The 16,043-nt window shown below is 41.6% G+C and overlaps 1 protein-coding gene across 1 annotated transcript in view; it reads left to right on the forward strand.

Moving 5' to 3' along the window:
• Nucleotides 1-16,043, forward strand: part of lama2 (laminin, alpha 2) — a 111,931-nt gene that overhangs the window by 62,287 nt on the left and 33,601 nt on the right. The window contains exons 25-39 of the mRNA XM_089021559.1: nt 118-254; nt 333-464; nt 559-663; nt 758-901; nt 3,173-3,349; nt 3,438-3,623; nt 3,698-3,816; nt 4,564-4,681; nt 5,254-5,406; nt 7,153-7,277; nt 7,577-7,663; nt 7,764-7,819; nt 11,352-11,494; nt 11,640-11,738; nt 14,679-14,790. Coding sequence (XP_088877685.1) covers nt 118-254; nt 333-464; nt 559-663; nt 758-901; nt 3,173-3,349; nt 3,438-3,623; nt 3,698-3,816; nt 4,564-4,681; nt 5,254-5,406; nt 7,153-7,277; nt 7,577-7,663; nt 7,764-7,819; nt 11,352-11,494; nt 11,640-11,738; nt 14,679-14,790 — 1,893 coding nt within the window. The remainder of the gene's footprint in view (nt 1-117; nt 255-332; nt 465-558; nt 664-757; nt 902-3,172; nt 3,350-3,437; nt 3,624-3,697; nt 3,817-4,563; nt 4,682-5,253; nt 5,407-7,152; nt 7,278-7,576; nt 7,664-7,763; nt 7,820-11,351; nt 11,495-11,639; nt 11,739-14,678; nt 14,791-16,043) is intronic.

Consider the following 16,043-nt stretch of genomic DNA (forward strand, 5'->3'; position numbering starts at 1 on the left):
GCACTTGCTGATACCTGCCTACTCGAGCGCCATCTTGGACTCTAAATCCTAAGTAAATCCTAAGTGACACCCCATTAAATATTGCACAACTAATATATCTCCCTGGCTGTTTCGCAGCGTGTCTCTGCAGCCACGTTGGCAATAATTGCGACACCAACACAGGACAGTGTATCTGTCCTCCAAACACGCTTGGCGAGAGGTGTGACCGCTGCGCCCCGAACCACTGGGGCCATGATATCGTGACCGGATGCAAGGTAAGGTGGAAAATAAATTCAAGTTGAGCTCAGTCGATTTTGTCCAGATGTGATTCCCACTCTTGTGTGTGTGCGCAGGAGTGCGGCTGCAGTGCGTTGGGTTCGGTGACGCAACAGTGCAACGTCAACACGGGATGCTGTCGTTGCCACGACACCTTCAGAGGAGAGAAATGCAACGAATGCCAGCTAGGCTATAGAGACTTTCCTCAGGTAAGCGACATGCTAACATTCAATTGGGTTTTTGTCATGAAAATAAGAAAATAAAAGCGACTCAAGAGGCCCGTCTTGACCCTTTGCCTGACAGTGCACCTCATGCGAGTGTAACATCTCGGGATCGGAAAGTGAGACTTGTGACTTTGAGCGTGGAATTTGTGCCTGCGCCGATCGAACTGGGAAGTGCAGCTGCAAGGTATACAAGCATTTCATTGTATTTCATTGTATTTCATTTTCATAAGTAACCCAACATAAGTGACCGAAAATCCCCGCTTCATGTGTCGTTTCAGGAAAATGTGATGGGAGACCACTGTGACCGTTGCAAGCCCAACACTTTCGGATTGTCCCTGCAAAACCCGCAGGGCTGCAGCAACTGTTATTGTTACGGCTTGACACACTCTTGCACTGAGTCACAAGAACTCGTCAGGATGAGGGTGAGTCAACATTTGTTGTTGGATAATGGACCATTTGCATTGACTTTTGCTTGTTCAGATTTCGATTACCATACCTGTAATCTGTACGATACCGTATTCTGTACGATTTTTGCACATTTTTAGATGTGTACGGCATACAAGAAAGTTTGTACGGGAAATGCAAAAATTGTTAAATAAATAAGGAAGTCAATGAGTCGAAAAGAAATGTTTCACCATTCGGGTGAACACTGGTCAAAAACAATGTCAAATATAATTTTGAGATATTTTCGATACCGTTTTTGTCCTCAAATATTGGCAGTAATTTTAATGATAACAAATATCGCTGCTCGTAAAAAGCGAAGTTGACCACAGAGAAAACAAGTCAGTGCGAAAAGTCCGAAACAAATTTTATTTTGAAATCAGTTCAATTAAACATCTTACCATGTTTTTTTCGCCCATAATTCATGTTTTTATATATCATAAGAAATACAGAAATCCCCTTAGAAACCAGCTTGTGAAACCAAGTTTTGTGATTGACCACTGTTAAAAAAAAGTATACAAATAAAAACATGTTTTTTTTACCACATCCACATAAGTCCTTAATGAATAGTGACTAATTGTTTATATGTTTGCCTCACAGCAATGGTAGTTAAATGTCAGAGATATGACAGTCAGACACTGTGGACGAAGACTCGGAACCCGAAAGATTGTCCCTACTGCCGGCAGGAAACCCAGTCATCCATGACATACGTCTGAATTTTGTGGCCCTCCGCCAAACTATTTATTGAGACTTCATGCAAATTAAAGTAAAACATAGTTTTCTTGATTGTAATACCACACCTCTGGACGCTCTGAGCATCAACAGCTGTAAGCAATAAAACATTGTTTTCCATGAACTGATAAATTTTTAACCTGGCTAATGACCTCTTCCTGTGAAGCAGTATGACGTCCTAAATTAATCCTGTGATAACGAATTTCCCAAGTCCAAAATTCTGTGAAGCTGACAGTTTAACTTGCTGAGTCTGTTGACCAGATTGACCCCAGGTTGTCTGTGCTTCAATTGTGTATTGAGTCACAAGTGTTGACTAAGCATAGGTCACAGTGTCTCACAGTTTGACAGGTATGCATCTTACTATTTATTTGGGGGCTTTTTTTGTTGTTGATATTGAACACACATCAGGTTATCAGAGAAATAATACTCCGCGGGTCAATAGTGTCAATCTGAGCGACAGAATAGAAGCTTTCCTGTCTTCCCAACGAAATAAAATCTCCCCAAGATCCTCATATCAACACTTCAGGGATAAAGGAAAAAAAAGAAAGAGGGAAAAAAAAAATCTGAGTGGCATCGGATGAATCTAATTTTAAAATCACTCCACTCAACCGTATCCCAAAGTCAATAACGAACCCCCGTGATATCATTCGCGGCACTCTGAAATGAAAACAAATAAAATGGGAGACGGGGGAGGATGAAAAGCATTTTAATTTACTTCAAGCTGTTGATAATAACTCAAATGTTATTCACATATCAGACGCCAATAGTCCAACCGTAACAACACTTGGAAAACTTTTAATGCTTTACGGTGGAGTCTGTCTGCTATTCCCGGCGGCTAAAGACTGAGCCCTGACAAAAGTATCAAATTTCTGCAAATAATTGATGCTGCTTAAAACGAGATTGTGATTATGAACAGTTTAAACCATCATAACACTTCATATGCTTTTAAATATCCAGTCATATAATGAACATTTCAGTGATGGGCGGTTGGTCATTTTCTTTTTCAAATTTAGAGTTTCTACAAAGCTTTTAACTCATTCGCTGCAATCCCAGAATTATTTGGGGAATTGCAAAGTGTGATGTGGTGCGCCATTCCCGAATTTGTTCGGGTTTTGGTTTTTCTTGCGGGGGGAGGGGGTGACGATAAAGCGTTCGTCAGACCTCTTAATGTTTTTCCCCTTCCACGAGGGGGCAGCATTTGCCTTTTGTCCATGTTAGCACTTTGCTAAAGGTTTAGCTGTTGTTTAAGTACGATATAAATCAATATGTATACTGATTTTCTGATGTATGTAACATATTGAATGTTTATGTAGTCCTAAAACTCAATATTCTGTGGGCCCTGCAATTTGAGTGAAAATTACAAAAAAAACCCTGGCACTGGACTGCACACATTTTTGCACCTCGTTTGGCAGTGAAAGAGTTCATGGATGCATTGAAAATTTTTACTTTTTTTTTAAGTGCCCGCCCACCTGTCAAGTGACATTCAAACATTTTTTTCCGCAATTTGGTTTGCATTGCAGCTTACGCTGAAGCCCGAGCAGACAGCTCTTCCTCTGGTGGATAAAAACAGCATTGTGGAAACCAAAACAGGAGTAAGCTTCCAACACCCAGAAATCCTCGCACACTCCGAGCTGGTCACCACCATCCTTCCCGAGCCGTATTACTGGAAGCTACCGCAACAATTCCGAGGCTCCATGGTAATGTGTTTCTAATCATTTATTTGTATTTTTTTTTAGTTCCTTGGTGATCTTGTCATTGATTAATTCCCCCACATACTCCCATTAGATCACGGCGTACGGTGGCAAATTAAAATATGCAGCCTACTATGAAGCCAGAGATGAAAATGGGCCCTCCTCGTATGAGCCCCAGGTTATCATCAAAGGCGGAGCAAACCACGACATTGTTATGATGCGCCACGTAACGGGACTCCAAATTGGACAGTCGACACGGCACGAGATTGACATGACAGAGGTCTGTTCAGGATTCGGGGATTCAAATGCGCGGATTTTTGAGATTTGTTGTATTTAACTCTTTTTTGCTTCCAGCACGAATGGAGGCACTCGGATGGACGGCCAATGACGCGGCAAGATTTTATGGATGTTTTGTTCTATGTGGACTACGTCCTCATCAAGGCGTCACATGGCCACCAGATGAGGCAAAGCAGGTGAAACGCAGAGTCAACCAAAATGATAAAATATACCTGACATATGAACTAAAGAAGTGTTCATGTGCGTGTTTTTTAACTCATTTGCTGCCATTCCCGAATTTATTCGGAAATTGAAAAGTGTGATGTGGAGCGCAATTCCCAAATTTGTTTGGGATTTGGTTTTACAGGTCAGACCTCTGGCAATGTTTTTTTTTTCACTTCCACAAGAGGGCAGCGTTTGCCTTTTGTCCATGTTAGCGCTTTGTTCCAGCTTCAGCTGTTGTTAAAGCGCTATATAAATCGACATGTATGTAAATGATTTGGTAGAGATGTAGAATTGGATGTCATCAGTGTAACAATGGAACTGGAGACCATTATGACGAATGATTTGGCCGAGGGGTAGAAAGTAGAGAATGAATAGAAGAGGACCAAGCACAGAACCCTGTGCTTGGTCCACCTTGGGGCAGTGGGGCAGTGTAGTATATAGCTATATGAATCAATATGTATGTATTGTATTGTATTTTCTACAGTCGCCCTGCATTTCTAGCTCATATAACTCCAGACCCATATAATTTAGGAATTAACTCATTTTTTCCGATGAAAGAAAAGACTGTAAGGTTTCTTACAGTGAATTGAATGTTTGTGTAGTCTTAAAACTCAATATTCTGTGGGTCTTGCAGTGTGAGTTAAAATGGCAAAAACAATGACATATTTTTGCACATCATCTGGCAGTGATTGAGTTCATGTATTTTGTGACCATTGCAGGATTTCAGAGATAAGTCTCACTGTGGCAGAAGCAGGAATACCCAACAGGGAGAACGAGAAAGCCTACCAAATAGAAAAATGCGACTGTCCGGTTGGTTACTCCGGACTATCTTGTGAGGTACGTCCACAACGAATTCACTACAAACCAATCCCAAAGTTTAGTATACAAGCATTGCATTCTGGGCCGTTTATTATTTCAGTCTAACTTCAAAATGTTCACCAGGGCTTTGCTGACAGTTGAGCGCCCGGTTTGTAGCTGCTGCTGTTCTCAAAGTATTTTGAAAATAGGCGTTTAGCGCAAGCCCAGGGAGCAGATGGCTCTTTAAAAGGACTTCATTAATTATTGCTCAACTCACGATGATGCAGAGTTACCTTCCTTATCTATGCACACGCGCGCCGTTGTGCATTTCCAAAGTCACCGAGGGGAATAACCCTTAATTGGCTTCATGTGTGAAAGCTGCGGTCAACGGTCGCCTTGAGAAATAGCAATTTAGGATAATTATGAGCCCATGAGTAGTGTTGTCTTCGCTCTCTGCGACTTGCATTAGCGTTCACGTTTCATTATGACTGTGGAAATACATACTCGCACACACACAAAAAGATCTGACGCGCCGCAAGGTCCTTGTACATCCCCACTCATGTCTTTCTGATCTCTCGGTTTTTAATGTCCTTCTGTCTGGTCCGATGCAGGCTTGTGCAGCAGGTTTTTACCGCCTTCGCGGGGGCTCACATGCATCTGCTCTGGCCTCCCGAGTCCCCACTGCTGCGGGCATGGGCAGCTGTGTTCAATGCCAGTGCAGCGGCCACTCGACCACCTGTGACCCCGACACCTCCATATGCCAGGTAACTTGTGCCAAGTAACGTGTGTTTGTGTGTGTGAGGGACACTTTTTGTCTCCAAGCTGGAAGACAGATTAAAGTGAATCTAAGGAAACAAGTTTAATTAGCTTATCGCTAATGAACAAAAATTGGCTTATTCATATTTCATGTCATTCTGTCGCTCTTGATTGGAGCCCCAAAGAAACGTGTTGTTTCACCCTCCAGATTGGAGAAAATCTAACCTCTTCAAGTATTATTGGAGTACAGACAGTCCCCACATTATGAACAAACTCTGTTTCGAGTGGTCGTTCGTAAGATGAATCTGTTCATAAATTGCTTCAGTGCTATATTTTGTATGGAATGTATTTTTAAGTAAAACACTGAACGGGGAAGTATAAAACACAGACACTCTAACAATTCACACCTACTGTAGTACGACGACATATTTTTGGGTCTTCAGTACGCCATTACTGAATCTCTTGGCACGTAATTACCGAATTATGTGCCAGCAGCCATTACTTTTTGTTATGCATCGCATCCTCTTGGAGTGTCATACTCTACACAGCTAATCGTAAGCGAGCTTGGCGGAGCAGTACCTGAACTGTTGGCAACACTTAAGCATAGCCGGCCGGGCGCTGATTGGTCAGCGTTGGTGTCCGTCGCGTAAACAATCAGACCTTGAAACCTCCAATGTGTCGGCCAATCGCAAGCGAGCTCGGCCGAAGGAAGCCGGCCAATACAAAATCAAATTTACAGCATCTCTGTCCGAACATTTTTCTACATACCCTCAAAAATGTTTGTAAGTACCGTTATTTGTAACTCGAATGTTCGTAAGTTGGGCAGCTTCTGTATAGTACAGTACTTTGTAAGATGGAAATCTAGCTTCCGAGCACCCTTTTGTTCATTTTGTTTCAAAGTCAATTATGTCGCTTCATTTTTACGTTCCCTTTCACCTTGTTTTCTTCTTCCCTCCCCTGCTCTGCCTTGCAGCCATTTCTTCTTCCTTCTTTTGCCCATGTTCATTGCGCCTCCAGTAACAACATCATTAGAATTTTCTAACCGAGCGAGCCAAATTGAAAACCCTAAATGAGTTTGTTTCCGAGGTAATTAGCAATAACGAGAAACGTAAGAAGTTAATGGAAATGCAACTTCCCGTTGCAGCTGATTGAAAGACTCATTTGAACAAACCAAAGCTACACAACAAATCTTGACCCCGCGGGGAGACAAAAATGCTCCTCTTACATCGCTAAATCGCAGAACCCAAATATTAGCGACACATTCATTGCAGTTTTTGGAATCTACATCCACACATAGAAAAAAAGCCTTTTTTGTGTGTATTCAATACTCATTGAATGTGTTGCGATATTTCTGACAAAGACGGTGAATGAACTTGGAACAGCATATTCATTCGTGCTTGAATAGAAGCTATTTAAAACAACAATATTTCCGGCCTCACTTTAAAAAAAAAATGGAATAAGGCTGAAAAGAAAATTTTCTTTCACTGGTTTGCAGCTGCTTATACAGTGGACAGTGCAGTCTCATAAATATCATCTGAAATATGATATCCGAGCAAATGTCACCATTGTTGATTCATTTATTTGTTTAGTTCATTTGTGTCAAGGAAAAAAATTGCATCATCTGAAATGTCAACATCATCCGAGTAACTAAATTCATTGAACAGGATTCGTGCTCATCAAATACATTTGCAACCATTATTCCAATAGATGTACATTTGATGACTTTGGTTTGTGTCTGTGTGTGCACTGTAAAGAACTGTCAAGACAACACAGAGGGGGATCACTGCGAGCGTTGCGCTCCGGGATTTTACGGCGTGGTCCGAGGATTCCGTGATGACTGTAAACCGTGCGCCTGCCCCCTTACTCATCCTGGGAACAAGTATGTGTAGTCGTTTTCCTTAGTTATATGTTGTTTTTAATAGATGGAACAGAATCAATCTGACTTTACTGGTAGCTGAAGTATTTAGTCCTAAAGTGGGAGTGACTTGCTATAGATAAGCCGAAAGTCTCAATAACAAATTTACAGGTCTAAAAAATAGCATTTCTTTCAAGTTCTGTCCTTTGATTTGATGGTCTTTGCGGTCTCTCAGAGCCTTGTTTGACTATTACCAAAAATGATGAACGTGCTTTGCAATTGTCCCCATGGCGCTATATAAACAGAAATCTGTGTATGTCCAGTTTTAGTCCAATCTGCATCAACGAAGGCTATGATGACTACCGTTGCACGGCCTGTCCTGAGGGATATGAGGGCAAATATTGTGAAAGGTCAGAAGCAACTTGACCATGTTACGATTTTTTTGTTTTTGGGCATGAGTTCCTAAAAAAAAAAAAAAAATGATGAAAACTCACTATTTTCTTTCCCCAGGTGTTCCACCGGTTACCACGGTAACCCCCAGATGCCTGGTGGGCGATGCGAGGAGTGTAAGTGCTCCCCGTGGGGGGCGTTGCCCGGACCATGTGACCCTTTCACTGGCCAATGCCAGTGCACGTTCGGGGCCTCTGGGCGGTCTTGCGACCAGTGCATGGAAAGGCATGTGTGTGGACCATCTGGGATCATCTGTAAGGACTAACGCACATCATTTCATACATTAATGTTTTTTGTGTTCTATCGATCAAGTGCCTTTTTTAATCAGAAAAAGCTAAAGGAAATTCATGAAAAGCAAAATCATGGTATTTAGATGCTTTACGATAACAGAAACTGAGACAAAACCGCAATCTGTGCCCACGGGCGTCTTCCTTCAGCTCTCTTATTTTTTTATTTTTATTTTTTCCTCTTCCAATCGTTTCTCTGTAGCTTGCCGAAATCCCACCGTGTTCACCTGATCTTGTCATTGTATTTTATTTAGTCGAGCTAGTGCAAATGAGCACCTTTTAGCCGGTTGCCCTTGGAGACTGAAGGGTCTGCATCAGAATTGAAATTTCAGGCATTTGGGCAATAATTTCAATGCCATTTGTTGCTAATTTAAACTGAATATGGTCATAATGATCTGGCCAATTTAGTTCCATTACCTTGTCTTGGTGTGAGTGTGTGTGTGAAAATGTGAGAGAGAAAGTATAGAAAGAACTTTGAAAGACAGATGCTGATAAGAAATGGCTGTCAGCTGGTCGCAGAGATGATTGCTCTACACGTTCAGGTGCCAAGCGTGCGTTCTGGCTTTAAACTGTGCAATTGTGCCAGTGTAGCCTTCACCAGACTGGCGGTCCTGTTGCCCCCTCCTTCAGACTTTATGGGTCGTATGAATCGAGGCAATCAGATGTGGGTTTGCTCACTTTGTGATTCAGAGTCAAAGAGACCTCCTAACAGTTTTGACCTGGTAGACTCTAGCTTTGATGGGAGTTTCTTGAAAGCTGAAATCGCCGATTTACAAAGAAGGAATTTGAATTTCAAAAAGCCACACAGACAAAACTGTTAATGGAGAGAAGAATTACAAAGTAAAATAAGTAATACTTTTACCATGTCACTTGTATCGAGAACAGAATTTGAAAAAAAAGTGTCCACGGATCAACCACGTTGAATTTGAATGCAGATTGACTAAATGGCGACATTTGTTTCTGCCATCCAAAACAAACAGCTCACATTAAGGTAACGGATGATTTCCCTGTTGTGCTGTGTGTGCACTTGCATGTCAGGTTTGTTTTGCAATGACCAGCATGTTTATGGTAAAAAGCTAAAATAAACCTCATTAGTTTGTTATCAAATGAGTATGTATTTATATTAAAATACCCATAAAGGAAATATACATACATTTTTGCAATGTCGACCGCCGTAAATGACTCCACCCCAACAATGAGGCGTTCTAAAGAGGCTGTGGCAATTGATGATGAAAATAGTTCCCAGTCTTTCCTCTTTAACAGCAAATATCTTCAAACAATTATCATTGACCCTTAACTCATTCACTGCCAGATGTGCAAAAATGTGTCCACTCCAGTGCCAGGGTTTCTGTCATTGTCACTCAAATTCCAGGACCCACAGAGTGTTGAGTTTTACGACTACATAAACATTCAATGTGAGAAACTTTACACTCTCTTTTTTCACCAGAAAAAAAGAGTTAATTCCTAAATTATATGGGTCTGGAGTTATAGGGGCTTGAAATGAGGGTGTCTGTACAAAATACAATGCATACATATTGGTTTATATAGCGCTTTAACAACAGCTAAAGCTGGAACAAAGCGCTAACATGGACTAAAGGCAAATGCTGCCCCCTTGTGGAAAAGAAAAAAACCATTGCCAGAGGCCATGGCCAGCGCTTTTTAGCACCCAAGCATGAAAAAACAAAACAAACAAATTCGGGAATGGCGATCTACGTCATATTTTCAATTTGCGAATAAATTTGTGAATGGCAGTGAATAAGTTAAAACAAATCTGATTTCACCTTACAGAGCCTCCGCATCAGTTATTGTAATAATAACATCCATTTAATCATACTTTGTTATTAAATATTGCATGTGTTCATTTAATAACAGATGTGATAATTAAAAGATGACTTTTTTTGTGCTGAGTATCGTGTGTCGTAAAAATTTTAATAGTGTGCCTTTGCATAACACACTGCAAAGGATTTTCGCGTCTTTATGCTCATCTTATTAAAAAAGGGATTGGTTGTATTTATGTTAATCGTTGTGTGCGTGCGTGTGTGTGTGTGTGTGTGTGTGTGTGTGTGTGTGTGTGTGTGTGTGTGTGTGTGTGTGTGTGTGTGTGTGTGTGTGTGTGTGTGTGTGTGTGTGTGTGTGTTCACGCTTGCTCTGATTGTGTCATAGATTGATAGAGTATAAAGTGTTTCTCTTTAATTTATCTTAGATTCCCCCCCCCCTCCCCCTGTCAGAAATTTTAATTTCAGCCATAAATCAGCCCCTGGCTTCAGAAAGGCAAAAAAAAAAAACTCAACAGTACACCAGCGCACACATTGTGCTCTGCATGTGTCTGAATGGGTCCCCTGATGCGCAATTTATGTGTATTCTCAGCCTGCAGTATGTGCTCATAACAGGTGCGCTTAGCTCCCTGCTCTGTGCGCTCTCACACACTGAGGTGTTCAATTGATACTCTCATGGTTGGTCCCTAAAGGTTACGCCTGCATCAGCCATAAAAAAATTAAAAAGGGATGCCGCGCAGGCGCACTGAATTTAGTTAATATTAAAACTCAAAGGCAAAAAATAAAAAAAATAAAAATAAAATGCACCATGTGTCATGTTAACTCATTCACTGCCATTCACAAATGTATTCAGGATTTGGAAATACATTAAGAGCGCCATTCCCTAATTTGTTCAGGTTTTGTTTTGTCTTGTTTGTATTGGATTTGGATTGGATTTGCCTTCATTAGTCTCGCAGTGGAGAAATTTACATTTCATAGTCAACAAAGTTATGAAATGAATCAAAGTAGAAAAACAAAATACAGGAGCTGCTGGAAAGGCAGCCACTCTCGCGGCGCCGTCTTGTCAAAAGAACACAAAAAAACTTAATAACAAATAACAAAGACACAGAGTCGTTTGGGTGCCAATAACACTCATATTTTTGGATGTAAACCACAATAACAGTCATTATTCTTGACTTCAGACTTGAAAACTAGTTATTCATTAATTGGTTGTGCACTCTATATGTAATATGTGGAGCAAATGAAACATTCTAATGGCTTCCCCAAATTCATAACGGCCCTCGAGAGGAAACCATAATTCCAATGCGGCCCGCGGCAAAAAAATTACTGACACCCTTGGTCTAAGGTTTCTAACGCTGTATTGAATGTTTCTGTAGTCCTAAAATTCAATATTCAGTGGGTTCTGGAATTCGAGTGACAATGACAAAAACCCTGGCACTGGAGTGGACACATTTTTGCACGTGTCTGGCAGTGAATGAGTTAATAGACTCAGTGAGCAAAAATCAGATAATTCTTTGACATCACATCTGTAACATTTTCTGTTTATGCATTGGACTGCCTTTAAAATCCCCTCCGTGTGTGTGCAGCGTGTGACGACGAGTGCACAGGTCTCCTGATCACCGACATGGACCGGCTGTATCGCATCATCACTGACATCACGTTGACCACACCCCTGCCGCCCCCTTATAAGATCCTGTACCGCTTTGAAAACATGACCGAAGAACTCAAGGTACATGACCTTCTGACCCTACCGACTTTGCAGCAACTTCCCTGAGCTGCCAGGTTGAAATTTCTGAGCCCTTGAGTCAAATTGTGTCAGACATCATCTGTCTTTTGTGCCTTTGTGTTATTTTCTCTTTGTTTCTCTCCTGCAGCACATGCTGTCACCTCAGAAAGCTCCGGAGAGATTACTCCAGCTGGCCGATTCCAACTTGGGATCGCTGGTTGTTGAGATGGACCAACTTCACAGCAGGGTGCGCGTGGCTTTTTTTTTTTTTTTTTTTTTTTAGCTTTCGGCCCTGCTCTGTCGCCTGTTGTTCCTTTTGTCTCTACTTCACCGTCATGTTATGGAGCAAACACAGAGTGATACTATACTGTAGTTTCAGGCGCTTATTTGCCATATGCGCAAATAATCTAGAGATAAACAAGTCTGAATGCTTATACAAGCCGAAAGCGGCTCAGCAAGGTTACAGCTTGTTGATTGACATGAGAATAGTTTGTCTGCAATGTCCTGTATGTTGCGTTTCCTCTTTCTCAATGTAAAATCTGGTTGTCTGTTGGAGAGTCACTAAGGTCAAACAAGCTACGTATAGCAAAATGGGTTTAGATCTGCCTGAGTCTGCCCCCCCAAACGCCCCATCCCAAAGAATTCTCTATCTAAGAGCTGGCTATTAGCTATCTATTCGCTAACTGTTAGCTATCTATTCACTAGCTGTTAGCTATCTATTCACTAGCTGTTAGCTATCTATTTGCTGGCTATTAGCTATCTATTCGCTAGGTATAAGCTATGTATATGCTATCTATTCGCTAGCTATTAGCTAACTATTCACTAGGTATTAGCTATATATTCGCTAGCTATTAGCTAGCTATTCTCTAGGTATTAGCTATCTATTCGGTAGGTATTAGCTATCTATTTGCTAGCTATTAGCTATTTATTCACTAGCTGTCAAAGTCAGCTTTATTGTCAAATATGCTAATATGCATGACATACAGCACAGATGAAATTAATGTCCTCTCGGACCCAGCGTGCAAAGCATGCAAGGCACTTATAACGTGGCTAAAAGACATACAATTGACAACAGACAATACATGTAATTTCTGAATGTAAAGTGAGGTAGTGTCATCTGGAAAGTGAGGTAGTGAAGTATGTAAAGTGAGGTACTGACATATGCAAAGTGAGGAAGTGGTAATGCAAAAACGAACAAGAAAGGGTTGAAGTGAGGTCTTGCAGAAAAAAATGAGAAAGAACAAAAAAAAATGGATGATAGTACAGCATGTAGCGTGTACTCAGAGTTCGGTGAGTGTGGCAGTGGGAAGGGGCAGAGTTGGCAGGGCTGGGAGGGAGTTGAGTCTCCGGACTGCCTGGTGGCAGAAACTGTCCTTGAGCCTGCTGGTCTTGGCTCGGAGACTCCGCAGTCTCCTACCCGATGGCAGCAGGCTGAAGAGGCTGTGGGAGGCGTGGGTGGGATCGCCAGCGATCCTGATGGCTCTGCGGGTGAGGCGGGGTTTGTAAATGTCCTGACGGGAGGGAAGAGAGACACCGATGATCTTCTCAGCTGTCCTCATGATGCGCTGCAGAGTCGCGGTGATACAGCTGGTCAGGATGCTCTCGATGGTACCACGGTAGAAGGAGGTCGTGATGGGGGTCGGAGCTCCAACTCTTTTGAGCTTGCGGAGGAAGTACAGGCGCTGGTGGGATCTCTTGGCCAGTGTTGCCGTGTTGTGGCTCCAGGATAGGTTGTTAGCTATCTATTCGCTAGCTAGTAGCTATGTATTTGCTAGGAATTAGCTATCGATGCGCTATAAATTAGCTATTTATTCACGAGGGATTAGCTTTCTATTCGCTCGCTAATAGCTATCTATTTGCGAGCTAATATCGATCTATCCATGAGCTATTAGCTATCTATTCGCTAGCTATTAACTACCTATTCGCTAGCTAGCTAGCTTGCTATCTATTGGAGCTATTTCCGGGTTGAGTGAACGCTGGCGCGTGTGGTTGCTGCTGCTCACCCACAGAAAAACTTATCCTGTCACTGTAAAGTGACCTTTAGAGTTTAGAGTCAATGGATTATTATTATTATTATTATTATTATTATTATTATTATTATTATTTATGCTGCCATGTGTCACAATATGCAAGGTCGTGGTGGTGGTGGTAATGGTGGACGCCAAAAATGCAGACAGGAGGGAGGAGCAGGGTGTATTTGACAAATTGTGTTAAATAAAGTCAGCGAGAACAAAATCTCTAACAGTCATCAGAACAGAAAGGTCCAAAGTAGCAAACAAAACCATGAGTAAAACATGATAAGAATAAAGAAATCTAACTGGCTGAAACGAACAATGACCCGACACTGAATGGTCATACCGGTAGTCCTTTTAACTGCCACTGATTAACTCATTCACTGCCAGACATGTGCAAAAATGTGTCCACTCCAGTGCCAGGGTTTTTGTCATTTTCACTCAAATTCAGGACCAACAGAATATTGAGTTTTAGGACTACATAAACATTCAAGACTGTATAGCATTGAAAACTTTAGACTCTCTTCTTTCATCAGAAAACAAAGAGTTCATTCCTAAGTTATACGGTCTGAAGTTATATGAGCTTGAAATGAGGGCAGCTGTCCAAAATACAATGCAATAAATACATATTGGTTTATATTGCGCTTCAACAACAGCTGAAATTGGAAACAAAGTGCTGATATGGAAAATAGGGACATGCTGCCCCCCTTGTGGAAAAGAAAAAACAATGCCAGAGGCCATGGCCAGCGCTTTATCGGCACCCAAGCATGTAAAAACAAAACCTGAACGAAATGGCGGTTGTGCGAGTATTTAGCCCCATGCTCAGTCACACACTGATTGCTGACAGGGCGCCGTCCTGTTAAATGTCAATCATGACACACACTGCTGCTAGACTCACCCCAGTGATTCATTTTTTGTCTTCTGAAATCTTCTGTGTGATTGCGTATGAATCTCAGCGGTTTAGCTTGATTTGCTGTACATTATTTATGTATAGTATGTAGTACTGACACGTGACAGGGTGGAAGTAGAAGATAATCAAAAAAAGGTAACAAACTTAAATATTGATGATCCTTGTCTGATTGTTGTCTCATCAAAGGTAAGGGAATAAAGTGCTTATTTATTTAACATGCTTGTCCGTGTTTGTCTTTTTGTGTTTGCATGTCTTTTTTTTGTAGGCAACTAAAGTGTCTGCTGATGGAGAACAAGTGGAAGATGATGCCAACAGAATTGAAACGCGAGCTGAGGTCCTGGAGAAGTTCATCAGGGATACGCTTCTGGGAGCTCAAGGTAGCGCCAATCGACACCACCTAGCTTGCCTTTATTCTCTCCGGGTCTTCTGTTTTTTTTTTCATTATGCTGTCTCTAAATCGAGGTTGTATTATATCATTGGGTACCCAAGTACCAACAAATAGAACTCAGCTAGTTACACTGTGACGTCTCATGTCCTTTATCAGTCACTTTTGTTGTCAATTTGCCAAAGGAGCTTCATCACATAGCAATGCACGTACCATCAAAATAAAACCTCTCCTTTCTCATAAGCACCTTGATGCAGTAATTCATGCTCAATTACTGTATTTACGTCGGAGTCAGGCAATCCTCCATGAAGTGTTTCCAGCTGGTCCAGAATGCTACTGCTTAACTCTTGACTGGTACTCGTAAGAGGGAGTCCTACTCTGGTGTCCCTTCACTGGCTCCCTATACATTTTAGAGTTCGTTTCAATATCTTATTTGTTTTCAAATCTTTAAATGGCCTCACTCCTCCTTAACTCATCCACTCATCCACCCCTACACACCTTCCCGACGCCTCACAGGTCTGCTGACCAGACATTATTAGATGTACCAAAAACTAAACAGATTCTCAGAGCGGTCCCGCTCTCTGGAATGACCTGCTACTTGATCTTGGTTTTATTCCCAGGTGTTTTCTACTATCTTTGTGACTGCTTTATTTCCTGTAAATGATAGCTGTCCATGTTAAGCGCTTTGTTAAAGATTCAGCTATTGTTAAAGCGCAATATAAATCAATATGTATTGTATTGTATTGTATTGTATTGTAAGTCCATGGCAGTGCAGCTTTTGGAAAGCCGTTTGTTACATATTGAAGAAACATTCCGTGTTTTCCAGACAAATGGTAATCGCACCGTGGAGATGGTTGTATTTGGTTTAAGAAAAAAAAGTGGTGTTGTCTAGGGTGCAAAAACAGTGCTGAAACTTTCAGCTTCTTGTTGCTGCTGCAAGCTCTCCGTCTGATCATTGCGTGATTAAGGATGTGTGTGTGAAAATGTGTGTGAAGTGTGAGTTGTTTCTCGGAGGATGATTGAGAGTAGCAATTACGGACATAATTAGTGACTATCAAACACGCACACACACGCTTAAACTGATGCAGAAGTGCATGAATTATACGACTTCACACACACACATGCACACACACACACACCCACACACACACATTCCTGTTTCAAAGGTGTTGTGAGGTCCGGATAACTCCAGATAAGGAGTGAGGACCATCGTTGCTGATAAGTTTAGCGAAGAACTAGTGTTAC

The sequence above is a fragment of the Hippocampus bargibanti genome, linkage group LG19 (genome assembly GCF_051943395.1).
Source record: "Hippocampus bargibanti isolate YZ-2025 linkage group LG19, ASM5194339v1, whole genome shotgun sequence".
In the NCBI taxonomy this organism is placed as follows: domain Eukaryota; kingdom Metazoa; phylum Chordata; class Actinopteri; order Syngnathiformes; family Syngnathidae; genus Hippocampus; species Hippocampus bargibanti.